Consider the following 21,827-nt stretch of genomic DNA (forward strand, 5'->3'; position numbering starts at 1 on the left):
CTGAGGTATGCTCATGATGTGAAATGCGCCGCTGTGCTGTGCACGTAGCGAACGATAAATGGGACACGGCGTTGGCGAATGGCCCACTTCGTATCGTGATTTCTCAGCCAAAAGTCATTGTAGAACGTGTTGTCGTGTGCCACAGGACACGTGTATAGCTAAGAATGCCAGGCCGCCGTCAACAGAGGCATTTCCTGCAGACAGACGACTTTACGAGGGGTATGGTGATCGGGCTAAGAAGGGCAGGTTGGTCGCTTCGTCAAATCGCAGCCAATACCCATAGGGATGTGTCTACGGTGCAGCGCCTGTGGCGAAGATGGTCGGCGCAGGGACATGTGGCACGTGCGAGGGGTCCAGGCGCAGCCTGAGTGACGTCAGCACGCGAGGATCGGCGCATCCGCCGCCAAGCGGTGGCAGCCCCGCACGCCACGTCAACCACCATTCTTCAGCATGTGCAAGACACCCTGGCTGTTCCAATATCGACCAGAACAATTTCCCGTCGATTGGTTGAAGGAGGCCTGCACTCCCGGCGTCCGCTCAGAAGACTACCATTGACTCCACAGCATAGACATGCACGCCTGGCATGGTGCCGGGCTAGAGTGACTTGGATGAGGGAATGGCGGAACGTCGTGTTCTCCGATGAGTCACGCTTCTGTTCTTGTCAGTGATAGTCACCGCAGACGAGTGTGGCGTCAGCGTGGAGAAAGGTCAAATCCGGCAGTAACTGTGGAGCGCCCTACTGCTAGACAACGCGGCATCATGGTTTGGGGCGCTATTGCGTATGATTCCACGTCACCTCTAGTGCGTATTCAAGGCACGTTAAATGCCCACCACTACGTGCAGCATGTGCTGCGGCCGGTGGCACTCCCGTACCTTCAGGGGCTGCCCAATGCTCTGTTTCAGCAGGATAATGCCCGCCCACACACTGCTCGCATCTCCCAACAGGCTCTACGAGGTGTACAGATGCTTCCGTGGCCAGCATACTCTCCGGATCTCTCACCAATCGAACACGTGTGGGATCTCATTGGACGCCGTTTGCAAACTCTGCCCCAGCCTCGTACGGACGACCAACTGTGACAAATGGTTGACAGAGAATGGAGAACCATCCCTCAGGACACCATCCGCACTCTTATTGACTCTGTACCTCGACGTGTTTCTGCGTGCATCGCCGCTCGCGGTGGTCCTACATCCTACTGAGTCGATGCCGTGCGCATTGTGTAACCTGCATATCGGTTTGAAATAAACATCAATTATTCTTCCGTGCCGACTCTGTTTTTTCCCCAGCTTTCATCCCTTTCGAACCACTCCTCCTTGGTGTTGCATTTGCTCTGTCAGTCAGTGTATCTAATGAGAAACAGTATGTATTAATTGATCAAGAAAGACAGACATATGTAGAGTTAAGTGATGAACAAGTGAAACAGTGCAAGCGGACTGACAATGGACAGAGATTATGCAAAGCAAATTTTCCCATTAATAATGTAATGTCAAAAGGTAGTTGTATTGTCAAGTTGTTAACTGGTATTAGTTATATTCCGGAAGACTGCAAGAAAAGTGTGATGTCAGTTTATGAACTCATATGGATACCTATTGATGATAATATGTATACAGTGAAACCTCGATTCTCCGTTTTTCAAGGGACCATGAAAATAAAACGTACAACACGGGAAAACGGAAAATCCGGGAATGAATGAAAACCATCAACAATTTGGCTAAACATCACAAAAATTAAATATGTATAATTATAATCTTACAAAAACTCCTAAACCAAACCAAACTACAGCCCCAGTGGGACTTTGCCTGCCAAGCGACCGCTGCTCAGCCCGAAGGCCTGCAGATTACGAGGTGCACATGGTCAGTGCGACGAATCCTCTCGGCAAATATTCCTGGCTCTGTAGATCGGGGTCGCCATCTCACCATTAGATAGCTCCACAATTAAAGGTATTCACGTAGGCTGAGTGGACCTGGAACCAGACTTATATCCAGGTAAAATTGCCTGACCTGGTCGCAATCGAACCCGGGCCCTCTGGATGAGAGGCGGGCATGTTAGACCGCGAAACCGCATTAATTACCGGTACGCGAGTTCAAAATCTCGGTACTTTATATTCAATTTTACAGGGGAATCTTCGTCAGTTTCCGTGAAAACTTCTTTCAGTTCAGCATCTTTGATTAGGCTAGACAAACTTCGAAAAATCTAATAACGCCAAGCCAAACGACAATCGACCACAAGTAGTTTTTAATTTTCTCATCTAATAAAATAAAGCACATTAGATACAAAAGCACCCAAAATGATGGCGAAATCCGTTCATTTCTTAATCTTTCATTGTAATTTGGTCTCCGGTATACTGTTCGTAGTCAGTTTCTGGAAATCTCGTACCGCGCAAATTAGGCCTACATCGACTTTTAAAGGTTATGTTGAACTCGAAAACATGGTTTCGAATGTAAGTATCGATTCTTAAAAGTTCTCGAATGCATTGTATTCAGTTCTGCGCGTCACAAATCCAGTCAAATTGGAAAGATAAAAGAAATGTAAAAACTTCAGAAATTACGGTTATTCGCGACCTTGAGGTCATCTGGAAAGCGCGCTCGCTGCACATGTCAGTACGAGTTTGAAATTATACCAACCATTTAAAATGTAACGTGCGCAAATAAAACGACTGCAGTTTTTGGCATTTTAAAACGAAAACGTAACATTCCCACTCTTACATCAGGACCTAAAGAGTAATAGGCAATCCCAAGACCTCCCATGGCTTTTTTTTTTTTTTTTTTTTTTTTTATAATGTAGGGTGCAACATCTGTTTTGGTCTCGCTAACATATCATGTACGATAATATCAAAAGGTACTGAATTTGTGTTAAGAAGGAGCAGTTTCGATTCCTGCCTGAAAGCCAAGTTACTCTGCAGTGCCCTGAGCACAGTGCCGAAAACCTCTTCGGCAATATGATCGAAAAAATGTAAAAAATATAAACATCTAACCCTGGACATAATATGGAAGTTTTATAAGTGCGAACATATGACGAAACTCGTTCCGTCTTCAAGCAGAGCTGTCGAAATGCGCCGTGTCTCCTTGCAATTGTTGTGGGGACCCTCTGCTTTATGATTTTACGACATTCTCTAAACAATACCACCCGAATGCGATGCTAAGATGGTCTCTTATGCAAGTTCACCGCCGATCGCTTTTCTAGTACCGGTACAGTACTTGCTTTAATTATCGCAGTGACGGGGCGTTAACGCCAATATCCATAAATATGCAATAGCCGTCCTTTCGTGAGATACAGTTTATTAAAAAACGATTGATCGAGGATTTAGCATTGATGGGACTGGAATTTTTGGATGGTTGATCAGGGAAAGCGTTTCTTCGAGGAACGGATAATGCGGGACTTTTACAACGTGATTTAATTACGATGCTCGCGGGACCACGTAATTTGAACGCATATTCCGGGAAAACGTATTTTCCGGGAACGGATAATCGAGGTTCCACTGTATTTTCATTTCGCCTCAAGAAACAAAGGTAACCAGTGTATGTCAGGATGTTACTAGTGATATAAGTTTAAATGGTGTGGAAATAATACAGTTCACAGACTTATGTACAATTTACAGTCCCACAAGTAAAATTCAAAGTACAGGTTCAGTGAATACTACTACGAAGAATGACTTAGTGCCAGAAGTGATGTTGATATATGATTGTTGCGAACAATTGGATAGTGAAATCAAATTAGGAGATGTACCTGAATTAAATAGGGTTACAGTAGGAAGCCTACTAAATCATGTAAGTGACCTAAGGTTAGCCAGTCATAAAACTGATGACGTAGAAGCACTGGTATTACAAAAAGAAAAGGAATTTAAAAGACAAATGACCCAACAGTATACAAGTGTATATCAAATTGTAAGTGGTAGTATTTTGTTTGCAATGCTTATAATAGTCTGTTGCTATTGTTGTTACTGTTGTGGTTGCTGTAGAAGGTGTAAATCTATAAGCAGATGCATAGAAGACAACCGGAAGCGCTGTCCCAACTTATGTGTTTTTCAAAACGTGATCACTAATGACCACAGAGCTAAGGTCTCTGATGAGGACATCACTGTCCACTTTCAGCATCCTCGACTGTCTGGAAGGGCCCCCAGTCACTCAGGATCGCTACCGAGATTAGAATTATATGAGCGCCCTACTACGGGCAGAGCAATTGTCAGAGATAACTTGGCGCAACGCACCCACGATCAGGAGCATAGAGACTCCGACAGGCTGTAAGAGTTAAAATGAATGCAGAGGTATTGCATTCATTTTTCCTCAGGGGGGGGAGGTGTCGTGTCCGCCCCCAGTTCGAGCTCATGACTCACTCTACCGAGAATCGAACCCGTGACCGGGAACGTAGGAGGAATGGTGTCACTGAGACATGCGTTGATGTTATGGGGAAAAATATGAGTTAATATTCATATTTATGTAATGGCAGTGAGGCCAAGGTATTATAATAATAATGGGAGAAAGATTTAAGGTAAAATTAAGAACCACATAGGTCTTAAGGGTTTGAAGGCACACAAATGTTGAAAGCAACATTGTGTAATTAGAAGAATGGCTTGGTCGAAGGAGGGTGAGTAACGAAGCAGGAAACTGCACCCTGCTAAAAGTGCGTAGTATATCTCTAGAAAAGGTGGGTAGTAAGTGAACGGAAAGAGGCAATTCCGTTTTGGTGTGTCTGTGGACAATTACCACAGGAAGAGAACTTCTATTGCCTTCTAGAAGAAGGGCGTAACGTAGAGAGGGTATAAAACAGGGCTACACACCCTAGTCGAGGCTTTTTGGAACAATTCTACTAGGAGTGCGGGCGGAAGCTTTGTCAGTCAGGTCTCCGATAATAATAATAATAATAATAATAATAATAATAATAATAATAATAATAATAGGGTCCGAGTTTGGACTTAGAATATTCAATACGGTACTTTGACCACGCCAAGTCTTCTATATTCTCATATTCAAGGTTGAGGAGAAGTTGTAAATACTGTATATATTTATATATATATATATATATATATATATTCTTCAGTCTACAATTAAAGAAGGTTTTAGGAAGCAAAGGACTTTGTCTCTTTCACACGTAGCGAATCACCCAGGCCCATTAAGTAAACATCCTCACTGCTCGGGAAAACAATCTGATGATTCATCACTACTTGTCGTGGCAAAACCTGTGTCACGACATGGCAACAAAAAGCTGTGGATGGACAACACAAACTGGAAGCAGTTAGAAAATACTCGTACACTGCTTGGTGGAGCAGAGAACAAATGATGATGATTTTTCGTCAAAAAAGTTAGCTAAGGTTGCCAAACATTTGTATTCAAACAACAAATTTTTTTTCTTTGCTTTAAATAACATTAACTCAGAGAGGTCTTATGGCGACGATGGTACAGGACAGGGAAGTAACCATGGCCTTAACTAAGGTACACTGTTCTATACACTAAAAAATCAATACATACTAGGATTATGACTTGTAAAGTACTTCTGATTTCAAACTACCAACTTTCATAACTGAAAATCCATAGCCTGTTTCCAGTCATTCGACCAGGTCAGGAATGGAATGAATGAAGCCCCATCTAGTGGTGAGGATAAGAACTATGCTGGCTGCCGAAGCCTGTCGCACTCCTCTGGGGCAATGATAAAATGAATGACAGATGAAATTAAATGATACCGGAGTGATGGTGGAATGAAATATGACATGGAAAACCTGAGTACCCAGAGAAAAACCTGTCCTGCCTCCACTTTGTCCAGCACAAATCTCACATGAAGTGACCGGGATTTGAACCACGGAACCCATCAGTGAAAGGCTGAGGCACTGCTGCCTCAGCCACGGAGGCTCACAACTTTCATAACTGCTTAAATTAAGTTTATGAAATGCTACAGAGTAAACTTCAATAAGCAATCTTACCGTAAGACAAGGATTGAAACGGTGGTAGCGAATGGAGTACAGCATGAACACCACCGATGACACCACTGAGAAAATTAGTGTGTTTGTGAAATGTCGGTAGAGTGATAGTTTCACCAGGTTTCTAAAACATCAGTAAGAAGAAAATTACATACATAACACATACATACATACATACAAGACTATGATGCCTTTCAGCATTAAGAAGCTTCTGTGAATGAACTAACCTAAATGTCACAATACAGTAAATTTCAATTCGTAACTGTGACTGCACTACATTATCTTTGCTACAATTATTTTTAATTTCTCGTCCTCCAACATGGAAGAACACCGCTGTAGAGCAACGAATGCCATTTCAAACACCTGATACTGAAGGCAAGAACAAACTAGTCACCAATGAAAGGTGAGGTATGAAGGCGGACCAAACATAATGGGAATTTGAATGTACTGCTGCCTTTAGTAATAATTCTGAGGCGGGGCTTTGCCAGGATGTTGGTGGAGGCGTCTGGAGAAGGGGTTTGTGCGAGCGAACGACGGTGGAGAGCTGGACTGCTTCAGTACACCATGAGTGAACAAGAAATGCACACGTCTGTTGCGCAATGCATCACTATCAAAATTTTTCGCAAATGAGGGAACTAAACCTCCTGAAATTTTGAGATGGCTCCGGGCACAGTTTGCGGAAGAAACACTTTTGCACGGTCAAGTGCATGAGTGGGCCAAATAATTTGTGGCAGGAATCTGTGGAAAATGAATCTCATGAAAGGAGACCACGGACAAGCACACTGCAGACAACACTGTTGCCATTCGTGATATTACTGGTGAAGATCGGCGAATAAAATTTTTGCAAATTGTTTCAGCCGTAGGAATAAGTTGTGGAAGTGTTCTAACCATCATCCGTGATGAACATCATTTCAAAAATAAATGTCTGCCAGATGGGTTCCTCATCTCATCAAGCAGGAACAAAAATGTTTACACCAGGAAGTTTGTCAGAGACTCCTGAGTCACTACGGGGAGGAAGGAGAGCATTTCTTGCGTCGTATTGAGACTTGTGATGAAACTTGGATGCATCATCAGAGTCAGAGCAAACAAGCATGGAGTGGTGGCGAAGAGACGAAGCAGGCCCGGTCAAGGCCAATACAAGCCCATCTGCAGGAAAGGTGCTTGCAACCGTTTTCTGGGACTCTGCAGTCGTTTTGCTGGTGAATTTCCTTCACAAACAAAGGACAATTAATGCAGCCTATTACTGTCGCCTTTTGGATGAAGCGAAAGCTGCATATTGCAACAAGCGACGCCACCAAGCGATCCGAAACATCATTCATCTCCATGACAATGCAAGGCCTTATACTACCGCTTTAACGCGGGAAAAACTGGATGAAATTCACTGGACACCTCTGAAACACCCTCTGTACAGTCCAGATTTAGCACCCTGCGACTACCATTTGTTTGGACCACTCAAACAAGACCTAGGAGGACAGCAGTTCAATGATTGATGCAAGTGTAGAAGAGTTTGTGCGAAACTGGCCAAACACACTTTTTCTTCTTTCTATCAGAACAGCATCAAAAACTTACCAATCCTATGGAGAAAATGTGCATTGAAGGCAGGACACTATGTAAAAAAGTAATATGTATATGTGTATTTTTTCTGGTTGATGAAATCAATTTTTAAAAATAATTCCCATTTATATTTGATCCACCTGCGTAGAACTGTGGTGAAGATGATATCTATGGCAGAGTAAGAAAGAATGAAGCATTTAATTTGAATTTACAACCAGAAGAGGAGATGGAGTATTTTGATAAGCTGCTATGTGACAAATTGTGTGGAGGAGATTGTAGTAATATAGTGTGATGACTCAACAGTAGAAGATAATGTATCAATGTTAAGAGGTGGAATTAGCAGTCTGTAAAATGAAAATAGGGAAGGCACCAGGGATGGATGGAATTAGTGTGGAAATGATAAAAGGCTGCTGGACCTGTTGGACTGCAATGGATGTACAGATTGTTCAAGTGCATATGCAAACAGACTTGTGCCAGAAGACTGGGGAAAGGGAATAATAACACCAGTCTTTAAGAAAGAGGACAAAACAGTGTGTGATAACTATATAGGAATCACACTTTTATTACAAGTGACAAAAAATAACAGCCAGGATATTAGATGGGAGAATGAGAAGAAAGGTAGGAGAGTTCCAAGAGGAACAGTACGGCTTTAGAAGTGGAAGATATACAGCGGACCCATTTTCGGCATGAGGCAATTAATGGAAAGGATCTAGTCACGACATTCATAGGTCTAACAAAAGCCTACAAGAGTGTTCCCAGGGAGAAGGTTTGGGAAACCATGATCAAAACGAGTCCAGACATACAAACCGGTGCAAGCAATATACAAGAACTGTGTCAGCAATATACAGACTTCAGTTGGAAAGATGGAATGTTTTAGAAATGAATCTGGACTACGACAGGGAGTGTGCTGTCACCTCTTTTGTTTCTAATCGTTATGGATAAAGTTGTAATGGAGAAAAAGAAAGCCTATGGAAATAGGGAGATGGAGTTATTACTATTTGCAGACTATATTGTGGTCTGGGGAACGAAGAGCAAAGAAGTAGAACAACTTAATGCAATTAACAAACCAAAAAAAAAAAAAAAAAAAAAAAAAAATTGAAAAGTATGGTATAAAAATCAGTGCAGAGAAAAGCAAGACCATAGTGATATCAAGAGGAGAAAGACGAGGGAAAGGTATTGTGAAAATTGGTGGTCAAAGCGTTGAAATTGTTGACAGTTTCAGATTGGCAAGAGGGTTGAACGGGGCAATGCATTCTACCAGAGTGTAAGAAACATTTTCTAGAATAAAGAAATTACCAAAGGAAGTTTAAACAAATAATGCACAAAATGTATTATGCCCACATACCGACTTATGCAGCTGAGACCTGGACAATGACAAGTAGGAAGGAGAAAAGAATTCAAGCCAGCAAAATGAAATGAAAAGAAGTATGATAGGAAAGACACAGCAAGAAACAAGGATGTTATAAAGGAAGTCAGAACAGGAAACCTAAATGAGAGAATGGATAAACTAAGATGGTTTGGAGGAGAAAAGAATACCAAAACAGTTGATGGAGATGAAGTTCAATGTAAAGAGAGAGTACAAGCTGGATCGATTCAAGAAAGAGGAGTGCAAGAAGGACTGGGACAAAATGATGGAAGAGGAATGGTGGAAGGAGAGAGGAAGGTGGAGAAGAGCCAGCAGGAGGAGAAGGATCTTCTTCTATCACTTTTCTGACCCACACCAGTGTCACGCGTGTGGATTTAGCCCTGTTTTACGGCCAGATGCCTTTTCCGACACCAACACTATGTGGAAGGATGTAGTAACTATTGCACGTTTCTGTGGTGATTGGCAGTGTGGCTGTGTTGTCTGAACATGAAGAGGATAGCGTTGAGACAAACATAAATACCCAATCCCAGAGTCAGAAGAATTAATCAGACGTGATTAAAATGGAATCGATCCCAGGAACCTCTAAACCAAAGAACTCAATGTTGACCACTCAGCCAAGGAGTGATATTTGGATTTTATATATATCCTAATAGCCTCCGTGGCTCAGATGGCAGCACGTCGGCCTCTCAGTGCTGGCTTCCATGGTTCAAATCCCGGTCACTCCATGTGAGATTTGTGCTGGACAAAGAGGAGGTGGGACAGGTTTTTCTCCGGGTACTCTGGTTTTCCCTGTCATCTTTCATTCCAGCAACACTCTACAACATCATTTCATTTGTCAGTCATTAATCATTGCTCCAGACAAGTGCGACAGGCTTCGGCAGCCGGCACAGTTCCTATCCTCGTCGCAAGAAAGGGGCTTCATTCATTCCATCCCTGACACGGTCATTGACTGGAAAACAGGTTGTAGGTTTTCATTTTCATATACATATCTTACCCTGTGAACCACGTGACATTACCGTGGTGGGGAGGCTTGCGTGTCCCAATGAAGCAGATAGCCGAGCCGTAGGTGCAACCATATTGGATGGGTATCTGTCGAGAGACCAGACTAACGAATAGTTCATCAAAAGGGAGGTAGCAGCCTTTCGGAAGCTGCAAGGGCAGCAGGCTAGATGAGCGACTGATATGGTCTTGTAATATTACTTAACATGGCTTAGCTATGTTGATACTGGTACACAGCTGGTAGCAACAGGAAAATACAGCTGTAACTAACTCCCGAGGACATGCAGCTCTCTCTGTATGAATGATGTACTGATAATGGTAAAATATTCCGGAGGTAAACTAGTCCCCCATTCGGATCTCTGGGTAGGGACTACACGAGAGGGGGCAATCATCAGGAAGATAGATACTGACATTCTGCGAGTCGGAATGTGGAATGTTAGAAGTTTGAATCATTGTGGTAGGTTAGAGAATCCGAGAAGGGAGATAGATAGACTAAAGTTAGATGTAGTTGGTATAAGTACGTTGGCAGGAAGAGCAGGATTTTCGGTCGAGCGACTACAGAATTATAAACACAAAATCAAACAGGGGAAATGCAGGAGTTGGTTTAGTAATGACTAAGAAAATAGGACACTGGGTAAGCTACTACAACCAGCATAGTGAAACTATTATTGTTGTCAAGATAGACACCCACCAATGCCCACCACAATAGCCCAGGTCTATATGCCTATTAGTTCAGCGAATGATGAAGAAATCAAAAGAATAACAAAGAGATAGAAGATTTAATACAACATGTAAAAGGTGACGAGAATCTAACTGTGATGGGAGACTGGAATGCAGTGGTAGGCCAAGGAAGAGAAGATAATACAGTAGGAGAATTCGGATTGGAACAAAGGAATGAAAGAGGAAGTCGGCTGGTTGAATTCTGCACCGATCATGATTCAGTCCTTGCTAATACTTGATTCAAACACACAAACAACAGTTGTATACATGGATGAGACCTGGAGACACTCGAAGGCATCAAATAGAATTCATTACGATTAAGCAGGGATTCAGAAACCAGGTGTTGGATTGCAAGACGTTCATAGGAGCAGATGTGGGCTCTGACCACAACCTGTTGGTCATGAAATGCCATCTGAAATTGAAGTTTGAAGAAAGGAAGGAATGCAAGGAGATGGGATCTAGACAAGTTAAAAGAAAAGAGTATGAGGGATTGTTTTGAGGAACATGTAACACAAGGACTAAATGAAAAGGCTGAAGGAAACACAGTAGAGGAAGAACGGACAGTCATGAAGAATGAGATCAGTGAGGTTGCTGAAGAAAAGGTAGGAAGAAAGGAAAGATCAACTAAGAAATAACGAATAACTCAAGAGAGACTAGACCTGATTGACGAACAACTAAAGTACAAGAGTAGAAAAAATGAGGAGGGCAGAAAAGAATACAGGTGAATAAAGAATGAAGTAGATAGAAAGTGCAGGACAGCTAAGGAAGAATGGCTGAAAGAGAAGTGCAAGAATGTTGAAGGTTATATGGTCCTAGGAAAGGTAGGTGTTGCATACAGGAAAATCAAGGAAACCTATGGAGAAAGGAAAACTAGGTGTATGAACATTAAAAGCTCAGATGGAAAACCACTTCTAGGGAAAGAAGACAAGTCAGAAAAATGGCAGGAACATATCCAACAGTTCTATCAAGGTAAAGAAGTACAGTGGAACCTCGATTCTCCGTTTTTCAAGGGACCACGGAAAAGAACGTACAATCCGGGAAAACGGAAGATCCGGGAACGAATGAACAATCAACAATTTGGCTAAACATCACCAAAATAAAATACGTAGACTTATAATCTTACAAACGCCCCTAAACCAAACCAAACTACAGCCCCAATGGGCCTTCCGCCTACCGAGGCACCGCCCTCGGTCTGAAGGCCTGCAGATTACGAGGTGATGCATGGTCAGTGTGACGAATCCTCTCGGCCGTTATTCCTGGCTCTCTAGAACGGGTTCGCCATATCACCATTTAACAGCTCCTCAATTAAAGGTAATCATATAATGACTGAACCTGGAACCAGCCCTCTTATCCAGGTAAAAATGCCTGACCTGGCCAGTAATCGAACGCGGGCCCTCCGGGTGAGAGGCAGGCAAGTTAGACCGCGGGGCTGGCTTCAAACGTTAATTACCGGTACGCGACTTAAACATCTCGAAAATTTACACTCAGTTTAGCAGGGAAACTTTGTCGGTTTCTTCTGTAAACTTTTTTCAGTTCAGCAACTTTGATCAGCCAAACTCTTCGAAAAATCCAATACCCGTAACGCCAAGCCAAACAACAATCAACCACAAGTAGTTTTTCATTCTCTGATCTAATAAAATAAAGCACATTTGATACAAAAGCGCCAAACATGATGGCAAAATCCATTTTTTTTTTTTTTAATCTTCCATTGTAATTTGGTCACCGGTATACTGTTCCTAGTCAGTTTATGGAAATCTTGTACCCTGTAAATTAGGCCTACATCGACTTTTAAAGGTTATGTTGAACTCGAGAATATGGTTTCGAAAGTATCAATCCTCAAGTTCTCGAATGCATTATATTTAGTTCTGCCCGTCACTAATCACAATCAAATTGGAAAGAGAAAAAATATAATTCACACTTCCGAAATAACGATTATTCGGGACCTTGAGCTTAGCTGGAAAGCGCGGTCGCTGTACAAGTCGGTACGAGTGCAAAATGATACAAAGTTTTTAAATGTAACGTGCGCAATAAAACGACTGCGGCTTTTATAACATTTTAACACAAAAACATGAAATTCCCAGTCTTATATTAGGATGAAAACTAATAGGCAATCCCAAAACCTCCCAATGGCTTTATGTATGTAACATGCAACATCTGTTCTGGTCTCGATAACATAATCATATTCGATAATATTAAAATACTAAATTTGTGTTACTTAAGGAGGAGCAGTTTCGATTGCTGCCTGAAAGCCCAGACTATACAATGCCCTGAGGGAAATGCCGAAAACCTGTTCGGCGGTACACTCGAAAAAAGTAAAGAAATAAACATGTAACCCTGGACATAATGTAGATGTTTTGCAAGTACAAACATTTGACGAAACTCGTTCTGTCTTCAAATAGAGCTGTCGAAATACGCTCTAACCTTTTCCAATTGTCGTGGACACTCTCTGCTTCATGACTTCCGAGGATTCTCTAAACAATACTACCCGAATGAGATGATAACATGATCCCTTACGCAAGTTCGCCACGGATCGCTTTCCCGGGACAATACTTCTTCAAAATAATTACCGCAATGACGAGACGTCAACACCGAGATCCATAAGTATGCCGTAGCCATCCTTTCGTAAGAAACAGTTTCTTGAAAAACGCATGATCGAGGATTTAGCGTTGATGGGACTGAAATTTCTGGATGGTTGATCCGGGAAATCGTTTCTTCGAGGAACGGATAATGCGGGATTTTTACAACGTGATTTAATTAGGATGCTCGCGGGACCACGTAATTTGAACGAATAATATGGGAAAACGTAGTTTCCGGGAATGTATAATCGAGGTTCTACTGTAAATGATAGGGTTCTGGAACAAGAAGAGGCGTTGATGCTGATGAAATGGGTGACCCAATTTTGAGGTCAGAATTCGACAGAGCTTTGAAAGACTTATATAGGAACAAAGCACCAGGAATTGATGACATACCCTCAGAATTACTGACTGGCTTAGGAGAAACCAGCATGGAGAGGTTATTACGTTTAGTGTGTAAGATGTATGATACAGAAGAAGTGCCATCTGATTTTCGACAGAATATTGTTATACCTAATCCCAACAAAGCCGGTCCTGACAAATGTGAAAACTACCGCATCATTAGTTTAGTATCTCACGCCTGCAAAATTTTAACACGCATTATTTACAGAAGAATGGAAAGGAAATTTGAAGCTGAGTTTGGAGAAGTTCAATTTGGCTTCAGAAGAAATGTGGGAACACGTGAAGCAATCCTGACTCTACGTCTGATCTTAGAGGACTGAATTAAGATAGACAAGCCCACGTACATGGCTTTTGTAGATCTAGAAAAGGCATTCGATAATGTTGATTGGACCGAGCTGTTTGAATTTCTGAAAGTGATCGGGATCAGATACCGAGAAAGGAGAATTATCTACAATCTATACAAAAATCAGTCTGCAGTGATAAGAATCGAGGGCTTTGAAAAAGAGGCAACAATCCAGAAATGAATGAGGCAAAGCTTGAGTTTGTCCCCTCACCTTTTCAAAGTTAACATAGAACAGGCGATAAAGGAAATCAAAGAGGTATTTAAAGAGAATCAAAGTACAAGGAGAGGAAATTGCTCAATGGTATGGACAGTCTTGGAGAAAGAATACAAGATGAAAATAAATAAGTCCAAAACAAAAGTAATGGAGTGCAGTTGAACAAAGTCAGGTGATACAGGAAATATTAGGTTAGGAAATGAAGTCTTAAAGGAAGTAGATGAATATTGTTACTTGGGCAGTAAAATAACTAATGATGGTCGAAGTAAGGACCACATAAAATGCAAACTAGCACAAGCAAGGAAGGCCTTTCTTAAGAAAAGAAATTTGTTCACCTCGAACATGATATAGGAATTAGAAAGATTTTTTGAAGACTTTCGTCGGGAGCATGGCATTGTATGGAAGTGAAACATGGACGATAACTAGCTCAGAAAGAAAGAGAATAGAAGCATTTTAAATGTGGTGTTACAGAAGAATGTTAAAGGTGAGATGGGTAGATAGAATCACGAATGAAGAGATATTTAATTGAATTGGTGAAAGGAGATAGATTTGGCTAAATTTAACCAGAAAAAGAGATAGAATGATAGGACAAATCATGAGACGCCCAAGATTTGTTCAGTTGGTTTTTGAGGGAAGTGCAGGAGGTAGGAATGATAGGGGTAGACCAAGATACGAATATGACAAACAAATTAGAGCAGATATAGGATGTAGTAATTATGTAGAAATGAAAAGGTTAGCACAGGATAGGGTGGCATGGAGAGCTGTATCAAACCTGTCAATGGACTGATGACTCAAACAACAACATATATACTGTATCTAAAACACACTAAAATCTACTTAATGGATGTTGGTCACTTTCACTAGATCTTAGTTCACATTACACAATGCGATATAATAACGGAAAGGAAGAAACTTGTAAATGAAGTCATATATAGAAATATTCAAATATTCGAAAGAACGTTGTATATAAGCATACTCTGTGATGGAATTCTTTCTCTGCGGGCACGAAGTTGTGTGGTATGTTTTACACATTGAGTGGCACAAACTGCAAACGTAAATTTTGTACAACTCTTAAAAGTTCGTCTTTGTACATATCTCGTGATGGTAGCCACGTCGTACCGGTACAGGACGTAGTATTTTGTTGGGGCCTATCCAGCCCTCCTGTCCATCATTGCATCTGTCAAATATTTCCTTTCTCTTCTTTTCCCTCTCTTCTTTCAGCTTGCTGGCCTTCCCCGTGGACTGTACTCTATCGTCAATTAGGAAATTTCCCTTGCCAGGTTGCAGAAAAAGCTTGACAGGCGTAGGGTTGTTTTCAGGTAGCGAGTTATCACATATTTGATCGTGAATAGATCACTGGACATTAGTTTCCACCAGATTAGGTCCACCCCATAAATTAGGACTGGTACACTCTTTATGCTGAAAATAGCTGTTGCTGTTTGTAGGGACAGTCTTGGGATCTCCTTAATTCCATATATGGCTTTTACTATAGCTGGTGTCACATGCAGTCTGTAACAGGGAGTTTGCGCTCTGTAATGTAATGCCTATATATTTGATTACCTTTTCATAAGGTCATTTGTAGAGTAGTTTTCTTGTTCACTGTTAAGTCTTTTTTTTTTTGCTAGTTGCTTTACATCGCACCGACACAGATAAATCTTATGGCGACGATGGGATAGAAAAGGCCTAGGAGTAGGAAGGACGCGGCCGTAGCCTTAATTAAGGTACAGCCCCAGGATTTTCCTGGTGTGAAAATGGGAAACCATGGAAAACCATCTTCAGGGCTGCCAACAGTGGGGTTCCAACCCACTATCTCCCGGATGCAAGTGCACAGCCGCGCGCTCCTAACCGCACAGCCAACTCGCCCGGTTTAAGTCGTTTTTTTTAACTGTCCATAATGTCAAGGTATTGAGGGCAAAATGAATGTTCTGTGTGCCGGGTGGGGGGACGTAAGGACCATCTACTTAGTAGCCTGCTGTATTGCCTTGCTAATGTCTGATGTAGCAATAATGAAGAGGAGGGGCTGATGGCAGCTCCCTGTAGTATATTGTTTTCCTGCATCACGTTGCTGCTATACAACCATCAATTGAGAACTTCTTGTAGGTCAGAATATCCTTTAGTACCTTTTTCTATTTTGGTGAGTTGTTCTACTCGATCCTCTCAAATGAACACAAAGTGTAGTTTTCCTCTTGGCACTCCTAAAGAATTTTCTATGTCATCCATAAGATTTTTAACTGCATAAAGTTCACTTTTCCTCTCCAGAATACAAACTGTTCCTTTTGGAATTATGTGGCCAATCTCTTTTGTCACGCACTCAGTAATGAGTCTTGTCAGCACTATAAACCTGTTATTCTCTACAGCAATGCCTCTATAAGAGTTGGGATCTGAGATGTCCCATTTTCACTTAAACATCATCATCTGGGTATCCTACCAGCAGGACAGGTAGGACTTTTGTGGACAATATGCCTCCATCGGTTCCTGTTATTATAGAGTTCCTCTCCTTTCACATCCTGCAGTGTTGTTCCTTTCTCAATAAGCTCTGCATTTATTTGGTCCAGCCATCTTCTTCTGGGACGTCGAACAGGTCTCCTTCCAGAAACTGCCATTTCCAAGTATTGTCTGGGGGTTCTAGTCTCTTCCATCCTTTGCACATGCCCAAACCATTTCAACCATGCAATGCGTAGTCTTTCTTCCATCATACAGGTCACTTGCATGTCATTTCTAATTCTGCCTCCTCTTGTTTTTTGCATAGCAGATTATAAAAATTTCATTTCACATGCTTGCAGTTTGCTAATGTCTCTTTTCAATAACACACAGGCCTCCAACACATATGTCATGATTGGCAAGAGGTAAGATTTGAACATTGTTTGTTTGGCTTTTACGGGAACTGCTTTGTCCCACACTAGATTTCGCACCTGATAGAAGAACGTGGAACCTTTTGTCACTCTGTTCTAGATTTCCAATTTAGCACTCCCCTGGTTCAATACAATACTTCCAAGATAGCTGAAGCTTTCTACACATTCAATTCTCTCTCCATGCAGTTTGAGATCACATTTGCTGGGTGTTCTACCCAATTTCATTGCTACTGTTTTCTTCTTACTCACAGTTAACTTATATTCCTTAAATTTGTTGACCCAGCAATCTAATTTTCTTTGGACTTCTTGCTCTATTTCTCCCAAAATGGCATCATCATCTGCAAACACTAATGCATTCAAATCTCCAGGTTCTGCAGTTTTAATTTCTTTAATGATTACATCCATGAGTGCAAGGAAAAGTAGTGGAGATAGTGCACTGCCTTGTTGTACACCTCTATTTGTTAATGAAGCCAATGGTTTTCCATTAACTTGTGAAGCTACTAGAATGAAGGACTTGGAGGTGGCACACATTAGGAGTTACGGTAACTGAATTTAAGGCAAGCCTGGAATGATGTAAACCAACAATGCGGCGTTCGGAATTCTGTTTATGATGTCCGCCTTGCTACTGCACAATGCCTACCAGCATTACATAATCAAATTGAGAAATACCCATAATATTTTACATTAAAATAAAACTTTTGTTCTTAAGACTTAATTTAGAGTTTGTTCAATTATTTCAGTTATAAGAGTTTAAATGTGTTCTAAATACTGAACATTTATAACTTATTTTTTTCTTGTAAACACCTTCCAAAAATTCAGGGTCATCTTACATGTGAGGCTGTCCTATATTTGAGCCAATATGGTATATGTATTGGTATATGTTAACTTCTTTTTTACTTTAATAAAAGAATAAGTCAACATTAACAAAAGTTACGGTACCTGCGAACTCTCAGTGTTCTTGTAGTTTGTACTAAGCTGGTAAATATCCACCAACAGATAGCAGAATCCAGAACAGCCAATGGTATGCTAGCTACTAAAATCTGATTAGATGCATTCTTCGGATGCATCACACGTAAGTAGCTCTCGACTGATGCCAGGACAAAGTACAAGATGCCAACAAACACTACTCGGTGAAGCATCGAGCCTAACCGAGGCCTGGAAAGAACGTAACATGCTACATATTCAATTACAACATGATTTCACTGAACACAATATGTATACAATATTGCAAACATAAGTTATTAAAGATTATCATCACTAGCAGTTGCAGTTGTGCTTAGTCAAGAGATCTCTGATTGTTAGAATTTACAAATTCCAGCTGGGTGTTTCCACATAAGAACAGGTCTGGTCCAGTCCGGATGTCAGCAAACATCATAAATATTTGACTCTGTTGAGGGCCCTTCTGAGGAATTCCACAGACATCAGCCCAAACCTGACGAAGCTTTTCCAATCACGAAATGTGACACCTTCAGCATTTGAAATTTTCAGAGTAAGATGACACACCGTTAATTTCAAAACAGCTCAATAAAAACTGAATGTTTACTTTAAGTCTTAAATTTAACTTAAATTATGCCAATTTTAATAACTTATTTAGTTTGTAATTTATTTAAATTCAGTTTTAATTCTATTAATTTATTTATTTTTAACTATTTTAATTATTTTAAATTGTAATGCAAATGTGGTTAAGTGTAAGAGAGGGCCTCGAGCCCTAACTTCGCCACTGAACGAGGCATTAATAAATAAAATACAAAACCAATACACTCAAAATATTGAGAGATAAACACACTGGACTACAGACAAAAATCAATAAACAGACAATAAGAAGAGTGATTCCAGAAGCAGAAAGAAAATTACGTTCAGAAAGGATGAAACAGTACTGGGCTGACAAAAATAAGAAAAATCTCCAGAAGCCTGACTAAGTAGTCCTATGTTGGCTAAACAACTAAAATAAAATAAATAAATAAATAAATAAATTGAAGTGGGATTTTCACTCACAATATTGTCATGACATTCATGACATTTTGTGATGTGAAGCAATGGTTGGTGTTATTCATACAGCTTACTTAATTTTGTGATTCTGTAAGTTCATCCAGACATAATTTGAAACTGTACTAATGAAAATCTTAACTCAAAATATGTAATTCAGAAAACGATTTACATTTGCACATCCACAAAGTTTACAGTCTTCTACCAACAAAATTCCTAATACAACTGAGATGGCTGCTCCTATCGCACAATTGCTAAGATCTTAACACTCAGGACCACATATTAGGCCTTTCATTTGTTCGCTGCCCCTCAAAGCAAGAGGTAAACATACCATAAAGCAGCGAAATTAATCGTAAAGAAATTCATCTAATAAACAAAGTTGATGACTTGTACAGAGGCATTCATAATCTTATAGATGTTGATTCCCATAGGGAACCTGAAATATTTCTCCCAAATGAGTAAATTTATAATACCAATAGAAATGGTCCATTATTGGACATTATAAATTTTCCAGCTAACTCATTCCTGGTTGCCAGCCTTTCGCCCCCGTGTGCTAAGATGGGCTCATCAGTTCATACATAGCAAACCCACCCACCAAGGCATTAATTTTTGATAATGAGACATAGTATCTCATAGTGCATTGGCACTGCCGGTGGCTTCAAGTAGCCCACGCAGTCCCACCAACATCACACCTGACTCTGTTCAGCTTGGACCAGACAGTCCAGGGCAGACTGAAGCCAGCTGGTTTTACAAGAGGATATTAGCTGTGGACGCTTGGTGGGTGTGCTATGTACCAACTGATGAGCCAACTTAGCACATGGGGGCAAAACGCTGGCAACCAGGAATGAGTTGGCTGGAAAATTTATAATGTCCAATAACAGACCATTTCTATACATACATACATTATCATTATACACTGTTATGCCTTTCAGCGTTCAGTCTGCAAGTCTCTGAGAATTTACTAAACATCGCCACAATCCTCGATTTGCAACTAGTGTAGTGGCCTCATTTAGTTCTATACCTCTTATCTTTAAACCGTTAGAAACTGAGTCTAACCATCATTGTCTTGGTCTCCCTCTACTTCTCTTACCCTCCATAACAGAGTCCATTATTCTCCTAGGTAACCTATCCTTCTCCATTCGCCTCACATGACCCCACCACCGAAGCCGGTTTATGCGTACAGCTTCATCCATCGAGTTCATTCCTAAATTAGCCTTTATCTCTTCATTCCGAGTACCCTCCTGCCATTGTTCCCACCTGTTTGTACCAACAATCATTCTTGCTACTTTCATGTCTGTTACTTCTAACTTATGAATAAGATATCCTGAGTCCACCCAGCTTTCGCTCCCGTAAAGCAAAGTTGGTCTGAAAACAGACCGATGTAAAATGTAAAGATAGTTTCGTCTGGGAACTGACTTAACACACAACCTAAATACTTGAAATTATCGACCTGTTCTAGCTTTGTATCACCAATCTGACATTCAATTCTGTTGAATTTCTTACCTACTGACATCAATTTAGTCTTCGAGAGGCTAATTTTCATACCATACTCATTGCACCTATTTTCAAGTTCCAAGATATTATACTGCAGGCTTTCGGCACAGTCTGCCATTAAAACCAAGTCGTCAGCATAGGCCAAACTACTTACTACATTTCCACCTAACTGAATCCCTTCCTGCCATTTTATACCTTTCAGCAGATGATCCATGTAAGCTACAAACAGCAAAGGTGAAAGATTACAGCCTTGTCCAACGCCTGTAAGTACCCTGAACCAAGAACTCATTCTACCATCAATTCTCACTGAAGCCCAATTGTCAACATAAATGCCTTTGATTGATTTTAATAATCTACCCTTAATTCCATAGTCCCCCAGTATAGCGAACATCTTTTCCCTCGGTACCCTGTCATATGCTTTCTCTAGATCTATGAAACAAACACAACTGCCTATTCCTCTCGTAGCATTTTTCAATTACCTGGCGCATACTGAAAATCTGATCCTGACAGCCTCTCTGTGGTCTGAAACCACACTGGTTTTCATCCAACTTCCACTCAACCACTGATCGCACCCTCCCTTCCAAGATGCCAGTGAATACTTTGCCTGGTATACTAATCAATGAGATACCTCGATAGTTGTTGCAATCCTTCCTGTTCCCTTGCTTATAGATAGGTGCAATTACTGCTTTTGCCCAATCTGAAGGTACCTTACCAACACTCCATACTAATTTTACTACTCTATGAAGCCATTTCATCCCTGCCTTCCCACTATACTTCACCATTTCAGGTCTAATTTCATCTATTCCTGCTGCCTTATGACAATGGAGTTTATTTACTATCCTTTCCACTTCCTCAAACATAATTTCACCAACATCATTTTCCTCCTCCCCATGAGCTTGGCTGTTTGCAACACCACCATGATGATTTCCTTTTACATTGAGAAGATGTTCAAAATATTCCCTCCACCTCTCCAGTGATTTCCTGGGATCTATTATGAGTTCACCTGAATTACTCAAAACACTGTTCATTTCCTTTTTCCCTCCCTTCCTAAGATTCTTTATTACTGTCCAGAAAGGTTTCCCTGCTGCTTGACCTAGCCTTTCCAGGTTATTACCAAAATCTTCCCATGACTTCTTTTTGGATTCAACAACTATTTGTTTCGCTCTGTTTCTTTCATCTACGTAAAAATCCCTGTCTGCCTCAGCCCTTGTTTGGAGCCATTTCTGATAAGCCTTCTTTTTACGTTTACAGGTTGCTCTCACTTCATCATTCCACCAAGATCTTCGCCTTTTCCCATCTTTACACACAGTTGTTCCTAGGCATTCCCTTGCTGTTTCTACTACAGCATCCCTGTATGCCACCCATTCACTTTCTATATCCTGAACCTGCTTACCGTCTACTGTTCGAAACTTCTC

At 41.0% G+C, this 21,827-nt stretch overlaps 1 protein-coding gene across 2 annotated transcripts in view; it reads right to left on the reverse strand.

Moving 5' to 3' along the window:
* Nucleotides 1-21,827, reverse strand: part of LOC136881133 (transmembrane protein 87A) — a 174,204-nt gene that overhangs the window by 82,114 nt on the left and 70,263 nt on the right. Inside the window, exons 9-10 of one of the 2 annotated variants that reach the window (XM_067153801.2) lie at nt 17,872-18,087; nt 5,913-6,033 (exon numbers count right to left, since the gene is read on the reverse strand). In XM_067153801.2, the coding sequence (XP_067009902.1) occupies nt 5,913-6,033; nt 17,872-18,087 (337 nt within the window). The remainder of the gene's footprint in view (nt 1-5,912; nt 6,034-17,871; nt 18,088-21,827) is intronic. The other variant, XM_067153802.2, reaches the window with a different exon arrangement.

This window comes from Anabrus simplex, chromosome 9, assembly GCF_040414725.1.
Source record: "Anabrus simplex isolate iqAnaSimp1 chromosome 9, ASM4041472v1, whole genome shotgun sequence".
Taxonomy (NCBI): Eukaryota; Metazoa; Arthropoda; class Insecta; order Orthoptera; family Tettigoniidae; genus Anabrus; species Anabrus simplex.